Source organism: Panthera onca, chromosome A1, assembly GCF_046562875.1.
Source record: "Panthera onca isolate mPanOnc1 chromosome A1, mPanOnc1 haplotype 2, whole genome shotgun sequence".
Taxonomy (NCBI): Eukaryota; Metazoa; Chordata; class Mammalia; order Carnivora; family Felidae; genus Panthera; species Panthera onca.
Window position 1 is genome coordinate 189,537,598 of NC_138339.1, and position 17,682 is coordinate 189,555,279.

General features: G+C 36.8%; 1 protein-coding gene across 14 annotated transcripts in view; it reads left to right on the forward strand.

The window, feature by feature from the left end:
- MYCBP2 (MYC binding protein 2) overlaps positions 1-17,682 on the forward strand; it is a 282,639-nt gene that overhangs the window by 162,735 nt on the left and 102,222 nt on the right. For all 14 annotated transcript variants that reach the window (XM_078432585.2, XM_078432586.2, XM_060636897.3 and 11 more), the window contains 6 exons: positions 5,616-5,841; positions 7,105-7,223; positions 7,902-7,989; positions 10,783-10,832; positions 13,184-13,356; positions 14,829-14,973. In XM_078432585.2, coding sequence (XP_078288711.1) covers positions 5,616-5,841; positions 7,105-7,223; positions 7,902-7,989; positions 10,783-10,832; positions 13,184-13,356; positions 14,829-14,973 — 801 coding nt within the window. The remainder of the gene's footprint in view (positions 1-5,615; positions 5,842-7,104; positions 7,224-7,901; positions 7,990-10,782; positions 10,833-13,183; positions 13,357-14,828; positions 14,974-17,682) is intronic.

Consider the following 17,682-nt stretch of genomic DNA (forward strand, 5'->3'; position numbering starts at 1 on the left):
CATCATCACAGATTCAGTAGTTACCAGCTTTTTTTAAGTTTTTATTTAAATTCCAGTTAACATACAGTGTAGTATTAGTTTCAGGTGTACAATATAGTGATTCAACACTTTCGTACGTCACCCTGTGCTTATCACAGCAAGTGCACTCCTTAATCCCCATCACCTGTTTAACCCAACCCCCACCCCCACCCCAACCTCTTGACCAGACCTGATTTGTTTATTCTCCACCCACTTTGCCCTTTCTAGATTATTTTAAAGCACCTTTATGGATATTTTATTATGTATCTTTAAATATAGACCCATAAAAAGTAACTATATTATTATTATACAGAAAATGCTAATAATTCCTTCATGTCATCAAATATGTACATTTTTAATTGAGCTAGATTCAAAATAAGAGTTTAACTTTTTTAATTGTTTGAATTAGGATCCAGATAAGACCCATACATTGTGATTGGTTATTATGTCTCTCAGGTCTCTTGTTATCTACTTGAGGAGGTTCCCCTCCAACTCTGTCTTTTTTTGTTTCCTTGAATTTTATTTGAGAAAATGGACCATATGTCTTTGTTGGTAGGAGCCTCTTCAGCTTGCCGCCTGAATCCTTTAGACGTACCCCTTGTAGTCATTCATAGCATCCTCCCTCACTAGTGTAAGATATTCTAGGCTCATCTTCTACATTTCTTGTGTTGGTATTTTAGAGCCAAAATTTGGCAGAAGAATTTGACTCGTTTCTCTTGGGCTGGTGATTGTTTCTAAATATTTGTAGTGCACAGAACTGATACATACAGTCACTCGTGCATGCATTTATACACACAGGCACATATTATTTTTATATATGTGTATATATTCCCGTATAGACACATTTATGTGTGTGTTTTGTTTTGTTTTGTTTTTAAGATACAATACCTGAAGTTTGTACTGATGATACTAATTCAGAATAAGGTCCATAGGATCTTACCCTTGAATCTTTTTGTCATACATCTAGATCCCTGTTCCCAATGACACTGGGAATATTAGAATTAGAAACTCAGTTATTCATTTCCTGTGTGTGTATATGTGTGGGTGTGTTTTGTCATGTTGGGTATATCCCATCTAGGATGTATAAAGAAATGAATGTGTTTTAAAGTAAGTGGGTATGGTCAATTACTGTGTTTAATGTAAGTTGGAATAGTCACTCTCTGTGTGATTATGCCACTAATTGGACATACATTTGGCATCATTTCTTTTATTTTAGGATTTTAGGAACTGCTTTTTATATCTTGTTTTGTTTTAGAACAACTTAAATGATTACATTGTCCTAACTCAAATCTATAAAGGAAAGAGTACTCAGAGAAGTCTAGCTTTTATTTCTATCCCTAATCTCTGTTCCCTCCTTCCATATCCTAGGTAGCATTTCATTTTATTATAACTTTGTAGTTTATTCTTCCGTTTTTTATAACAAGTGTAGTCACATACACAGATGGAGATAGTGTGTATATTCATTCCCCATGTGTTTCAGCTTTTATTTTAAATATTTCAAACCTGTAGGAAAAAATAAGATTTGTGCAATGATCACCTTGTATGCCTTTCACCTGGCTTCATCAGTTAACATTTTGCCACATTTGTTGTATTTATTTATCTGTATTTGGTACTGCTGAACCATTTAAGAGTAAGTTGCAAACATGAACAGTCACCTTGTTCCTAAGAACAGAGATTTTTCTGTGTATCAGTAATACACTAGTCAAATTTAGGGAATTTAACATTGATGCTCTATTACCATAATGCGTAATAGTAGTATACCATGATATTATAAGCTAGATGTTTTGCCAGCTGCCCCAACAACAGCATTCATGGCATTTTTCTAAACCCAGATCTGGGATCCACCCAGATTCATCCATTGCACTTAGTTGTCAGGTCTTCTCTGTTTCCTTTGATCTGAAATAGTGCCTCAGGCTTTCCTTGTCTTTCTTGACATTGGCATATATGAAGAATACAATCAGTGGTTCTGTAGAAGTGTCCTTTTATTTGGACTTGATTGATTGTTTCCTAATGATTAAACTTAGGTTACTTGTTTTGGGCAGCAACAGTTCATAATTGATACCGTATTCTTGTCAGTGCATCCCATCAGGAAGTATTTACCATTTGATTAAGAGGATATCTGGCAAGTTTCTCCACCAAAACTACCTTTTTTCTCTTTGAAAAGGCTTATGGGTAGAGAGCTAGAGACTGTGTAAAAAATACTCCCTAACAAATTTTTACCCAGCAGTTTTAGCATCCATTGGTGATTCTTACCCAAATCACTTATTACTATAGTGGTTGCAAAACGGTGGCTTTCTAATTCTGTTATTCCTTCCATTTGGTGTTCTATTGTAAAAGACCGTTTTTCCATCCCTTCCACTTTTAAACACACATTGACTCGTTTATTTTATGTGTTTATATCAATACAGATTTAAGAATTTTCTTTTTGTTTAATGTTATAATCCTTTGCTGTTATTATTTTAATTCTCAAATTTTAATTGATTTGGCCAGTGGAAGTTCATTCAAGCTGGATTTTATGTTTTTTATATGTTTTACCATGTTTTCATCAGTTTTTGAATACTACCTACCAGTTCTAGTCAACATTATAGGAGTCTTGTCTTTATATCTATCCCATTTATGTGTCACTGTGAAAAATAAAACTACCGGGTAAAATTAACAATTTCCTTGTAAAATGTTTGTCTTTAGAATATATCCCGCTGACATTAGATAACAAAGTACAAAATTCAGAAGTTACTTGGAGTAATTCTTTTTATCTATATGTGCAGGTTGCTATACAATCACTTTGCTATAAAATTAGGCTTATTTGGTTTTTTGTACTTAATTTTTGTGAGTTTTCCCCGATCCTTCTTTGTTTATCTTTATCTTTATCTTGGTTAACTTTTATCTTTTTTTTTTTTTTTTAAAAGATGTTCAACATCATCAGTCTTTTTTTTTTTAATGTTTATTTATTTTTGAGACAGAGAGAGACAGAGCATGAACGGGGGAGGGTCAGAGAGAGGGAGACACAGACTCTGAAACAGGCTCCAGGCTCTGAGCTGTCAGCACAGAGCCCGACGCGGGGCTCGAACTCACAGACCACGAGATCATGACCTGAGCCGAAGTCGGCCACTTAACCGACTGAGCCACCCAGGCGCCCCACTTTTATCTTTTAACTTTATACAGTATTTAAAATATCAACATGGCTCCAGAAATAAAATCATATAAAATAACATGCTCAGAATTATGAGGCCCTTCCCTTTCCCTTCTCTGCTTTTCAACTTACTCCATTGAGTGTCCTGGTGTTTCCTTCCTGTGTTTATTTTTGAAAAAATAGATAGATGGATATAGATGTAGGTTTTTCTTTTATTTAAAATGGTAGCACACCAAATCTGTTTGGTACTTTTTGAAATGTAATAAAATGCATAGAAATCTCCCCATATCATTTAAAGAGATCATCCTCATTCTTTTTTTACAACTGGTTAGTGCTCCTCTGTGAAGATGGATCATAGTTTATTCAGTAGGTAGCGTGTGTGAGCACTTCAGGTGTTTTCAGTATTTTGCTAATTTTTTTGCGATGAATAACCTTACGTAAATGTTGGGCTTTTTTGTTTGTTTTTTCATGTATTTAGAAATATATCTTCAAAGCACATCCCCAGAAGTGGGATTACTGGGTCAAACAAATATAGACTGAGGAGCCATGTGCTTCATAGGTTTGGGGTTACTGCTACAGAAGCTGAACGCATATGTATCTTTGCTAGGGTTGAGAGAGTCCTGTTGAGGTTATACTGTTTCGTGTCCCCAGCACCAGTGTTTGAGAGTGCTTGTTTTCTCACAGCTTCCCCAACAGAGTATGTGGTTAAATTTTGGGCCTTTTGCTAATATAATGGGAGAATTGGTGGGAGTAATGGTATCTTACTTTAGTTTTAATTTGCATTTATGTAATTATGAACAAAGGTGAGCTTTTCATTGGGGAGATTTTTTTTAATCCTGTACCAAAGCTGTTTGCCTTAGTTCTAGGTAATTTTTTTAGATCAATATCATACTTAGGAAATTTCCTAACTGTCATATCATATCCTATAACCATTTCATAGTTTACTATTTGACATGGTCCCACTTAATTGTAATTCGACTACCAAGACAGAATGCTGTCTGCCATGATCATGATAGAAGCTTACCCTACAACCCAGCAATAGTATTACTAGGAATTTATCCAAAGGATACAGGAGTGCTGATTCATAGGGGCACTTGTGCCCCAATGTTTATAGCAGCACTTTCAACAATAGCCAAATCATGGAAAGAGCCCAAATGTCCATCAACTGATGAATTGGATAAAGAAGATGTGGTTATATGTACAATGGAATACTACTTGGCACTGAGAAAGAATGAAATCCTGCCATTTGCAACAATGTGGATGGAACTGGAGGGTATTATGCTAACTGAAATAAGTCAGGCAGAGAAAGACGTATGATTTCACTCCTATGTGAAATTTGAGAAACTTAACAGAAGACCATGGGGGAAGGGATGGGGAAGAAATAGTTTCAAACAGAGAGGGAGGCAAACCCATATTAGACTCTTAAATACAGAGAACAAACTGAGGATTGATGGGGGTGGCAGGGGAGAGGGGAAAGTGGGTGATGGGCATTGAGGAGGGCACTTCTTGTAATGAGCACTGGATGTTGCACGTAAGCGATGAATCACAGGAATCTACCCCTGAAACCAAGAGCACACTGTATACACTGTATGTTAGCCTACTTGACACTAAATTATATTTAAAAAAATACTAATAAAAGATTTTTAAAAGATAAGGACAAAGATACATTTTATGACCTAGTTTGTGTGACTTTCAACACAATAGCTAATATTTGGCAATTTTATTACTTTTAGTTTTTTCTACCCTTCATATTTCAACTTTAATAAAATAAACTATATTGGCTTACTTAAAAATATACATATAAGTATGTGCCATCATAAACTCATATTACATTGAAACTTTAGATTAGGAAAATATAAAAATCTAAGTTTTCATCATTGTGTGTTTAGTTTATTTTTTTATTCTCGTTATATATGAAGTTCTGAAGTTTTTTGCTAATGAAAAATATCATTTGTAGCAGATACTATGAATGGTAGATAACTTAAAAGTGACTAAAACCTTAAATTTTAATGATTTGTTTCCTTTCCATCAATATATCTTTATATTTTGCCCATCTAATTATATTTTCATTTACCTACTTAGATTCCTTAAATGCATACTGACTGAAATAGAAAATTTACTATATATATAGTTCCACAAAATTAGATAACTGAATGTTTATGGAAATCAAAACAACCTTGTAATATTTTTTCAGTGTTACCAGTGTGTACTTACAAACATTGATGTAATATCAACCAAGTTTTAGGTAGAAAGCAGTAGATATTGCAAGTTGGGAATAGGGACAATTGATATTGAACATTAATACCATGATTTCTAATCATATTGAAACTACTGTATTAGTTTCTTAAAATTTAGTTTACAGTATGTTTAAAGCATCATATTTACAGTATGTCCTGTGTCTAAAATAGGAAAAAACAATCAAATTTTTCTTAACAAATACAAGTGTCCTCTTGCCTATTGACCTCAGGTGACGTTCCCAGAATGTGTACGGTGGATGACAATCGAGTTTGACCCCCAGTGTGGCACTGCGCAGTCAGAAGATGTCCTCCGTTTATTGATTCCTGTCAGAACTGTTCAGAATTCAGGATATGGACCAAAATTGACATCTGTTCATGAAAATCTTAACTCCTGGATAGAATTAAAGAAATTTTCAGGGTCCTCTGGGTGGCCTACTATGGTTTTAGTGTTGCCAGGTAAGTTGTTTTTTTCTTTTCTGTTTTATATGGTAAAATATATGCATTTATGACAATTATGTTTAGTAAGGATACAACATTGAAAATGTTTACAAACATTGAGAAGAATTTCTTCAAGACCTACTATGCATCTGGAGTGCACTTGAGTAGTGAAGAAGACTCTAGACAGAGGGCATAACACAACTGAGTTTTCAAAGAGAGAATGTCATGAGGATCTTGTGAAAAAAGTTTAGCTTAACCAAAGTAGAGGGTTAATATTGAGGAGTAGATGTCTGTATAGTTGGGAACAAACTATGGAAGAAGTGAATTTGATCTTTTATTTTCCCAATAAGTGCTAGACTTTGAGAACTTAGGGCTTCTTCTACTCAAGAGAATTGGTGAAACACCTCACGTACTGAGTTACATTAAAGCTGTTGTTTTTAGTTCTTCAGGCTTGAGGATGTGTGTGTGTTGGGAGGCGGGGGGGGGGGGGGTGTCAGAGATAGAAAGCATTTTTTTATTGCTATTGCTAATGTTTTCCTTTCAAAGAAAGTTTGTAAATTATTAAAACTGCATGTAGTCTGTTGTGTTTTTAACCAGTTAACCATAAATATTCTTGTGATTCCTCAAACTCATAGCCTGTTTGAATTCAGAAGCTTTTGTCTTCTAGTCTGACCAGCCTTGTTTGTTTGTAAGGAGCCAGGTTAGAGGATTGCTTACTGACTGAAACAGAAAAGGCTAACTAACCTAGGTTACCCTAGAAATAGATAATTGAAAAATGATTGCTCATGTAACATGAAGGTAGAACATTTGATTGAGGAGAGCTTGATCATAAAGAAAAATAACAATTCACTTGAGATGATTCTGTTGTTGGCTAGAGTTGTTTTTAGCAATTATATTCAAGTAGATACAGGAACACCCCCCACCCCCAAAAAGCCTGGGCTTTTTTTAAAAGAATTGTTTTTTCAATGTTTATTTATTTTTGAGACAGAGAGAGACAGAGCATGAACGGGGGAGGGTCAGAGAGAGGGAGACACAGAATCTGAAACGGGCTCCAGGCTCCGAGCTGTCAGCACAGAGCCCGACGCGGGGCTTGAACTCACGGACCGCGAGATCATGACCTGAGCTGAAGTCGGCCGCTTAACCGACTGAGCCACCCAGGCGCCCCAAGCCTGGGCTTTTTAATAACTGATTTGTATTGCTACCTATCTTGAGATAGATAAAAGGGAAACTTTAATAAAGTCATTTCAGATTTTGAACTCAATGTTAGCTTTTTTTTCTTAGGAAATGAAGCCCTTTTTTCATTGGAGACTGCATCAGATTATGTGAAAGATGACAAAGCTTCTTTCTATGGTTTTAAATGTTTTGCAATTGGATATGAGTTTAGCCCTGGACCTGATGAGGTAGGAATGAATTATCTTCTCATTGTGTTAAGATTGTGTTTCTGAGGGCTGCTGTTGACTAAAGTTGTGTTTGCTGCCTATGTTCACGAAGCCTGAAATTTAAAGAATATAATTTAAAATACCTTGTAGTTTAATTTTGTGTAGTGTTTTTTGTTTTTTAGTGTTTTGTTTGTTTGTTTGTTTGTTTTTGCTACTTTTAATACATGAAGAGAATAGAGTCTGCAACAGAAATTATAATTGTACCTGCTCCAAACCTGCTCAGGTGGCTGTACCTTTCTGAGTAAATAATAGAATCTGCTTTCCTAATGGGACCAATTTAGTTTCTATTCTAAATGTTTCAAATCACACAATAAAACAAAATCAAGGTGAAAAAAATGATCATGTTACTTCAAAGTAATGAATGACAAATTCTTTGGAATGCACCTGTAGACCTGGACCTTATAACATGCAGTAGACATTTTATTGACCCTCCTCCACTCTTAATTTAACCACTAGTTGACCTGTTCTTTCTCGTTTCAAAAGTTATGCTTGGATGCAAATCACATTTTGTTGATAATCCACATTATCTTCCAAATATTTTATCCTCCAAATATTTTTTTAAAGCAGCTCATTTTATCTTATTTTCATTTCATTTCACTTCATTTCATTTCATTTTATTTTATTTTTGTGATTCTCCAGGGTGTCATTCAGTTGGAAAAAGAATTAGCCAATCTTGGCGGAGTTTGTGCAGCCGCTTTGATGAAAAAGGATCTAGCACTTCCTATTGGTAAGTCTGGTCAAGTATTAGGTGTTTATGATTTTGTTAAAAATTTCAAGGGTAGAATATGTTTATTTTAGGGCATTCTGAAATAAATTAGCAAAATGAATTCAATAGTCCCATACATTCATGAGTAATAACTGTTTAATATGCTGGTAGTTTGGGTTTTCTGTACTGGAGATTGAAGAGTATCCTCTAGCCTTTTCTATTCACACACAGACATGCACACAAACCCTTCTTAGGCACATACACCCTGTGTGTCAGACACTGGGTTACACATTAGATACATAATATTAAACCAAAAGTTTTGAGATAATTTCTTAAATATCCTTGTGGACATATCAACTAGACAGTTAGATATTCATTGCCTGATGCTCAGGGCACAAGTCAAAGGAAATGTCATTTGAACATAGTTGAAATTTAAAGGCATGGGACCATGTGAAAGATGAGCTAGGAAGAGAATGCAAATGAGAAAGAGAAGATAGCCCAGGATCAGAGGTGGGACTGCCAAAGTGTCAAAAATGGACAGAACAGGAGGAAGAGCACATAAAAAATACTGGTACAGCAGCGAAGGAGGTAGGCGTAAAACCAGGAAAATGGACATTGATGGGATTTTTTAATGTAGTTGAGAAGTCAATTAAAATCTACCATTGGATGGAGAGACTTGTTGGTTACATATATGCTCAATAAGAAATATATCAGTGAGATGAGAGAAACATAAGGCCTTTAGAGTAGAGGGAGAGAATGGATGGTCAGAAAAGAGACGCAGGTTAAATATAGATAGCTCTTTAGAAGAATTTTCCTGTGAAGCACAGGAGAGAAATGAGGTATTGGCAGGAACAATACCTCTTTATAAAATGATACAAATTTGTGTGGTATGTGAATCAATTTATGATCAGGATGGTAAAGATGAAACTAAGGTTAGAAATATTTACTGATTCTATGATGCTTAGACGTGGTTTAACATTGATCTTCACAGTGTTTGGGAGTAAAAGACATTATTATTGTATTTCCCCAGTTCTCACCCTCAGAAGTTCATTTGTAGCTCCTCCCTCAAAGACTACCCTTTCCACCTCATCCCTCCTTCCTCCCTTCTCATTCTCTGCTCTTTTCTTCCTTCCCTTTTTCCTGCTCCCTTCCATGCTTCTCAGTTCCCCTGCTCCTACTTAATGTTGACACAGGTATGAGGAAGTGAGACATGTTGTGTTCTCTTTATATGAAGGAAATGGGTGTAGCCTTTGGAGGAAATTTGTTATTTCCTCCAAAGGAAATTTGGAGGAAATTTGTTCAAATTTTACATGCCGTATACTTTTTGATACAGCAATTTTTGTATGTACTTGTACAAATGCTTAAAAAATATATGTTGTAAGAGAGATATTAATATAGCAGTGCTTGTGATTGTAAAACATAGAAGCAACTAAAATATCTATCAGTTGGAAACTGGTTAAATAAGTAATGATACATACAAGGGAAATACATGAGACTGTTAAAAAACAACAACAAAAAGAGATTTCTATGTTCTGACCAAGAAAAATTCCTAATTATGTTAACTGAGAAAAGTTTCAGAAGAGGGTCCCATTCTTCACGAATATTATGTTATATATATATAATAATATATGTGTATGTGTGCATGGGTATATATGTTGACACACACACACATGTACTTATTTGCACACAAAGTTTCTTGAATAATACATAAACTGTTGACATTTTATTTTCAGAAGGAGGTAGGTAGGAGAATTTTTCATTCTACACTTCTGCAAAATTTGAATATTTCCTTTTGAACATGTATTACCTTAGTAATAGTTTTTAAATTAATTAAACTATCAAAGCAAATTCAATAAATACGGTTGGTTTTTTTTTAATGTTGCTTTATTTTTGAAGGCAAGAGATCCAGAGCATGAGCAGAGAGGAGCAGAGAGAGAGGGACACACAGAATCTGAAGCAGGCCTCAGGCTCTGAGCTGTCAGCACAGAACCCACAATGGGGCTTGAATTCACAAACCATGAGATCATGACCTGAGATGAAGTCGGACGCTTAACCGACTGAGCCACACAGGTGCCCCTAAATATGTTTTATGTGAAGCAATAAAGGAGAAAATGGATGGAGGATACACTCACTATCTTATGTTTTCCTGTAAATTACTCTTTTTACTAAAGGTATAGATAGCTCTTGTATAAGATAACCAAAATAAAAAGGCCCAGATTCTGAGTAACTAGTTCCTTCATTTTGGGAGATAGAGGGGAATTTGAATACACTAAATTCAAAAGTGCACATTTATATGCCTAAATGTAGTGTGTGTGTGTGTGTGTGTGTGTGTATTGCACATCACTTGGTAGATACCTTTTGAGTATTGCCTTGAGAATTAATAGCCTTATATTTACACTGAAATATACATTTTAAAACATAAAGCACTGAGACTGATCCAGAATGATAATAGTTCTTTCCAATCTGGAATATCAGAATTGTGAAAAAGGTGTGAATAAATGCAGAGGACTAGAGAGTTAAACTAAGTGAGGTGTCTGGGTGGCTCAGAGGGTTAAGCATCCTACTCTTGATTTCGGCTCAGGTCATGATCTTGCGGTTCATGAGTTCAAGCCCCATGTCCAGCTCTGCGCTGACAACATGGAGCCTGCTTGAGATTCTCTCTCTCTCTCTCTCTCTCTCTCTCTCTTTCTCTGCCCCCCTCTCTTTGCACCTCCCCTGCTCTTGCTCTCAAAATAAATACATAAAGTAAAAAAAAAAAAAAAAGTTAAACTAAGTATTAATATATGTTATTAAAACTTTTCATTTACACAACAGGTAATGAATTAGAGGAAGATCTTGAAATTCTTGAAGAGGCTGCATTGCAGGTATTGTCACAAACATCGTAAGGATAAATTTGTACATTGATTTGAAAGCAGTATTTTCATTCAGATCAACCTTATTTTTCTTGAATATAGGGCTTTCATTAAGTACTTCATTCTGTTTATTGACAGATAATACATAACTTATAATATCTTGATAGGAGAAACCCAGGTGAGTCCTTGCTGTGCTGCATGGAGGTTGTTAAATCTGAAGTGAACATAAATCCTGCCAGAGAAGGAAGTTACCAAGTGCCAAGGGTTTAGGGAAGGGCTTTGCAGAGCTGTTGACATTTAAATTGGATCTCAAAAGTTTTATTTACCGGTCAGAAAAAGAGGGAAATGGGTGTTAGTAGTAGTAATTTAAATAATTTCTATAGAGTATTTTATTGTATCTTTAATATTATCTGTTTTTAGCATTTACATTTTGAGGTCAGTATTCTCTCTTGCATCTTATAGTTACAATAACTGAAGTTCAAGGAAGTTCTGTGACTTGTCTAAGAATTCAGCTAATTAGGAGACAGAGGCTAGTATCCAGGTCAACTGTTACCTATAGCTGGTTGTTTCATCTTATTCACTTCCCAAGGTGAATTGATCATAGCAGTAATAATAAAAACAAACATTTATTTGATCCTGACCTTATCAAGTACTATTCCAAACACTTTGCATATTTTAACTCATTTAGTCCTCATAGTGGCCCCATGAATGAGAAACTCTTACTTTCCATTTACAAGGAGGCATAGAGTGCTTAGGTAACTTGCCCAGAATCACATAGCTAGTAAGCAGCTGGCTAGAATTTGACCTCTGGCAATTGGGTGACAAAGTCCATGATCTTGATTACTATGCTCCAATTATAGAGAGCCCTGGTATCCTCAATAATGTTAAGAAACTTCTACGTTTTAAAAACCCACCAGCTTTTGTTTTTGGTTTTTTCTGTTTTTTTTTTTTTTTTTAATTGTTTTTAACGTTTATTTATTTTTGAGACAGGGAGAGACAGAGCATGAACAGGGGAGGGTCAGAGAGAGGGAGACACAGAATCTGAAGCAGGCTCCAGGCTCTGAGCTGTCAGTACAGAGCCCGACGCGGGGCCAGAACTCACAGACTGCAAGATCATGACCTGAGCCGAAGTCGGCCACCTAACCGACTGAGCCACCCAGGAGCCCCTGTTTTTGTTTTTAAAAAAGAGTTAAATTTTTGTACTTTAAGATAGAAAAATAAAAATTCAATAGAGATTTAATAAATACAGTATGTATCAGACAGCATTCTAATTAAAGAGAACCATCAAGGAGTTCATATGTTATTTATCCTTACAGAGATTATAATGGTTTATAAAATGTCATTTAGGCCTGATACAAAGAGATGTTTATTGTGCTTCTGTTAAAGACAAAAACCCTCATATCCCAGATTGCCCACATTTTTGGCACATAAGGTAGATGTCATGTGGTCTAATACCTACTACTTGTTAGGCAGCATAGTGTGCACTTTGTATGTGTTATATAATTTAAATTTTGCAGTAACTACAGAAGAGAGATATTATTTGATTACCAGTTTATACATTTTGCAGATTCAGGAATGGTGTGTAACCTCTTAGCTCAAGAGTACACAGCAGTGCTTGTCTAAAAGTCAGGAATTGAACTCAAATCTGTTTGATTTTAAAGATCATGATTTTTGAAATTGTATATCTCAGAGAATGCAGAAGGTACTGTTGTATAAGTGTCATAGTAGTGGAAGCATAATCCTCTTCTATGAAAAATATTTTGTTTCAAAATTTATAACATAGTCATTAAAAAGTTTCTAGAGTTTCAGCATTTAAAGCAGATCTTTCAAAAAGGTAAAGTTTGCTTGTCAGGTCAGTGAAAACTAAAATTTCAGTTGTTATCTGCCTCTTTTTCTTAATTTTAATTGAGGCTTAGACAGACTAATGGAGTTTATGTGCAGCCACAGTCAGGCTTGTATCCACATGTTGTCCAAGGCAGGACCTTGGTAGCCACCCAACTAAGAGAGCAAAGATAATCCACCCATGAAAGATGCCACTAATGGGGACACAAAAGATGAGAGGCCTCCACAGCTGCCTGCAGAAGGGAGCCCTGGCCCAGTAGAGCGAGAGGAGATGCACCTTCTCAACCTGCACGTCTCTGATATTACTTGTTTTGGTGGGAGGAAGGAGGCTGGAAGTACTATCCCATATTTTTCCCTCCTGGAGGTTTGTTTTATACTTTGTAGGCTACAGGAGCACTGGGGCATGGAGAGAAAATGCTTTCCCTGAAGAGGCCTACCTAAAATTGTGTGAAAGTTCAAGAAACTCATGTAATTAAAATTGTATGTTTTCAAATACATGAATATTGTCTTTTACCCAACAGGTGTGCAAAACCCATTCTGGTATTCTTGGAAAGGGTTTAGCTCTTTCTCATTCACCAACTATATTAGAGGCACTTGAAGGAAACTTACCACTTCAAATCCAAAGCAATGAACAGTCCTTTCTGGATGATTTTATTGCCTGTGTTCCAGGATCAAGTGGTGGGAGGCTTGCAAGGTAATGTGCTTTAAGTGCTACAGTGACTTATTTCAGGGCATGCCTCACTCTTCATTTCTGAAGAGAAATGAAAGGGAAAGATGTTAAAATGAAGCCGGAAGAATCTGGTTTATGTGTTTTGAACTTGCCGAAGTATAAAATGGTAAATATTTTAAAATATCTTTAAAGTATATGGTAGTTGTTAGTTGATTATTTTAAAGTTTCCTAGGTGAACTTTTATTTATTTAAAAAATAGATGGAGCACATGGTATAATTGAGAGGTCTAGGAATTTTAGACTAAACTTAAATTTATCACCGTATGTTATTTTAATATGATTTCTTATAAAACCTACAAATAATACAAATACATTTAGAATTTTAATGAAATCATTTGGGGTTATAGAGTTCTCATTTATCTTGTTGCTATTTTTTTTTTTTTTTTTTATGAAAAGAAAAAATATGCTGGCTTGTGTGATTTTACTAGTAAATATAGAAGTCTAACTTCTTCCCATTTCTAATTTTAAAAATAAAGAGGTTCCTCTTTAGTTTTGAAAAATCAAAATGGTGATTGGAGAATAGGGAATTTTTTTAAGTCAGCCTCACTGCTAACTTTGTGGACATCTTTACATAAAACATGACAGAATTACTTGTAACTTATCTCCCAGGACAACTTGAATGTAGATCATGGAATGAATTCAAGAATGAATATCCTGGGGCACCTGGGTGGCTCAGTCAGTTAAGTGCCTGACTTCAGCTCAGGTCATGATCTCACATCTTGTGGGTTCAAGCCCTGCTTCAGGCTCTGCACTGACAGCTCAGAGCCTGGAGCCTACTTCAGACTCCTTGTCTCCCTCTCTCTCTGCCCCTCCCCCACTTGTGCACACTCTCTCTCAAAAATAAATAAGCATTTAAAAAAAAAGATTATCCGTTTCTCCTATTAAAAAAAAAGAAGAATGGGTATCCCAAAGTGTAGAAATTTGGCAAAATTTACATGGAAGGGAAGGTAATAGGGAAGATAGTTGAGACACTGGATGAACAGGAGATGAACAGTACATCTTTAACCTAACTGTTCTCAGGCAGCAGAATGCCATTACTATCACTGCTTTTACAGATGAGTTGTTCTTTCTCAGATTATCAGGCTGGCAAATCTGGGCAGACCTCCCTCAGTAAACATGAGTGTACTGGGACTTCAAATATACACAACCTAAATTTGTTTTCTTGGTTATTTTGTGTCAGCTGTAGTTAAAATTTCAAGTTTTCTGATTTTAAAATTATTTCTATTTACAAAAACATCAGAAACCTCCTGTACTTTGTCATATATTTTTAATGAATGCGTCACTAACAATTTGCAAGGGAGACACTTGTGATTGTCACTGAATTGGAAATGAAGATATTATTTGGTACAAGTGTTACTCATTTGGCTTAATTTCATGTTAATCATTGAAGGTATTTATGAGTGTTTACTTTTTTGCTTGTTTTTTCATCACTGCTAGGTGGCTTCAACCAGATTCCTATGCTGATCCTCAGAAAACATCTTTGATCCTGAACAAGGATGATATTCGTTGTGGTTGGCCTACCACCATAACTGTTCAAACAAAAGACCAATATGGGGATGTAGTACATGTTCCCAATATGAAGGTAATTATATCAGAATTAAATTAATAGTCATCAAAGCACTATTATTACTAACAAAATTTTAGAAAAAGCAAGTGTTTAGAGTCCACTTGCAGTACTGTCTTTATATTTGTCAATAGAGGAAGCTGAAAAATTGTGTAAGGACTTATATTAATTAGCACCTAATTTTCCAAGTTATTATTTTTTTTAATGTTTATTTTTAGAAAGAGACAGATGGTGAGCGGGGGAGGGGCAGAGAGAGTGTGGGAAGCACAGAATCTGAAGCTGACTCCAGACGCCGAGCTTAGCACAGAGCCTGATTGGGGGGCGGCGGGGGGTGGGGGGGGCTTGATCTCATGAACCGCAAGATCATGACCTGAGCTGAAGTCGGACACTTAACCAACTGAACCACACAGGCACCCTCCAAGTTATATGTTTTATTGTTTGTTTTTTACATTTAGCTGGGAGATAGAGTGATTCAAGGGAAGGATAAAAAAGTGTTCATATATGCACACAGAGGGAAGGCCTTTAATATAAAGTGGTTGAATAAATCGATGAAGGAACACATTTTAAAATTTTGTATATATTTTTTTTTACTTTTTTTTAAATGTTTTATTTTATTTTTGAGAGACAGAGAGAGACAGAGCATGGGGTGGGGGGGGTGGAGCAGAGAGAGAGGGAGACAATATCTGAACCAGGGTCCAGGCTCCATGCTGTCAGCACAGAGCCCGACGTGGGGCTCAAACCCACAAACTGTGAGATCATGACCTGAGCTAAAGTCAGACGCCTAACCAACTGAGCCACCCAGGCGCCCTGTATGTATTTTTTAAAAGACACTAATACATTCTGTATTTGGTACTATTGAAACAACATTTAATTTAAAATATAATATTGATACATATTAAATTAGAAATGATGGCAGTTCCTCAAAAAGTTAAAAATAGAATACCCGACGATCTGGTAAACACTGTTGGGTATTTACCCAAAAAATACAAAACACTAATACAGAGGGATACATACACCCATGTATTTACTGCAGCATTATTTACAGTAGCCAAATTATGGAAGCAGTCCAAGTGTCCATCAGTAGATGAATGGATAAAGAAATGGATTTTAAAAATGGATATATACACACACAATGGAATATTATTATTCAGCCATAAAAAAGAATGAAATCTTGCTATTTGCAACAACATAGATGGAGCTAGAGAGTATAATGCTGAACGAAATAAGTCCGAGAAAGACAAATATTAAATGATTCCATATGTGAAATTTGAGAATCAAAACAAAGGAGGTTGTTGGAAGATGGAGGCATAAGAGAGCGCTAGGCTCACCTCGTCCAGTTGATCACTTAGATTCCACCCACACCTGCCTAAATAATCCAGAAAACTGCCAGATGTCTAGCAGAACAGACTCTCCAGAGCCAAGTGTGGATAAGAGGCCCCCAGAAGACGGTAGGAAGGGCGGAGAGGTGGTGTGTGCTACACAGACTGGCAGGAGGGAGCAGGGGCGGTGGAGGGGCAGCCCGTCTGGCAAGGCAGAGCCCCCAAAGTCTGGCTTGCAAAAGTGGAGGGGCCAGAATCCGTGAGTTCTGACAGCCAGTGGGACTTAACATCTGGAATATTAAAAGTCAACAGCTCTGCTTGGAGAGCGGGAAGGCAAGAGGACATTGGGAGGGAGAGTTGTTGAGCCAGGGAAAACAGACCTCAGCTCCGTGGGGAATAAAGGCGCTGGCAAACGCCATCTCCCTCTCCCATCCCTCAGCTGTAATCCCAAATGGAACCAGTTCCCATCACCCAACTTGCTTGCACCCCACAAACACCCAACGCTGTGCTTCTGTGGATCCATCCCTCCAACAGGTCTGCCTCCCCCCTGGTGCTACAGGGCCCTCCCGCAGGAGACCACCAAAGCAAAGCAAGCGAAGCCTACCCCTCCCGTCCCTGTGCACCTTGCGGATCCACCCTGGCTAATACGCCAGATCCCATCAAAGCAGCACCACAAGCCTGGCAGTGTGCAAGTAGCCCAGACAGGGGCCACACCACTCCACAGTGAGTCCTGCCCCTGGGAGAGGGGAAGATAAGGTACACACCAGTCTGCCTGTGGCCCCAGCCATGGGCTGGGGACAGACATCAGGTCTGACTGTGGGCCCCGCCCACCAACACAAGTTACTCCAGACAGCACAGGGGAAGTGCCCTGCAGTTCCACGCCACCCCAGGGACTATCCAAAATGAGGAAGCAGAAAAACTCTCCTCAAAAGAAACTCCAGGAAGTAGCGACAGCTAATGAATAGATAAAAAACAATTTAAGCAATATAACGGAACAAGAATTTAGAATAATAGTCATAAAATTAATCACTGTGCTTGAAAAAAGCATACAGGACAGCAGAGAATCTATTGCTACAGAAATCAAGGGACTAAAAAATAGTCATGAGGAACTAAAAACTGCTATAAATGAGGTGCAAAATAAAATGGAGGCAGCCATAGCATGGATTGAAGAGTCAGAGGAGAGAATAGGTGAATTAGAAGATAAAATTATGGAAAAAGAGGAAGCTGACAAAAAGAGATAAAAAAAAAAAATCCAGGAGTATGAGGGGAGAATTAGAGAACTAAGTGACACAATCAAACAGAACAATATCTGTATAATAGGAATTCCAGAAGAGAAAGAGAAAGGGGCTGAAGGTGTACTTGAACAAATCACAGTTGAGAACTTCCCTGACCTGGGGAAGGAAAAAGG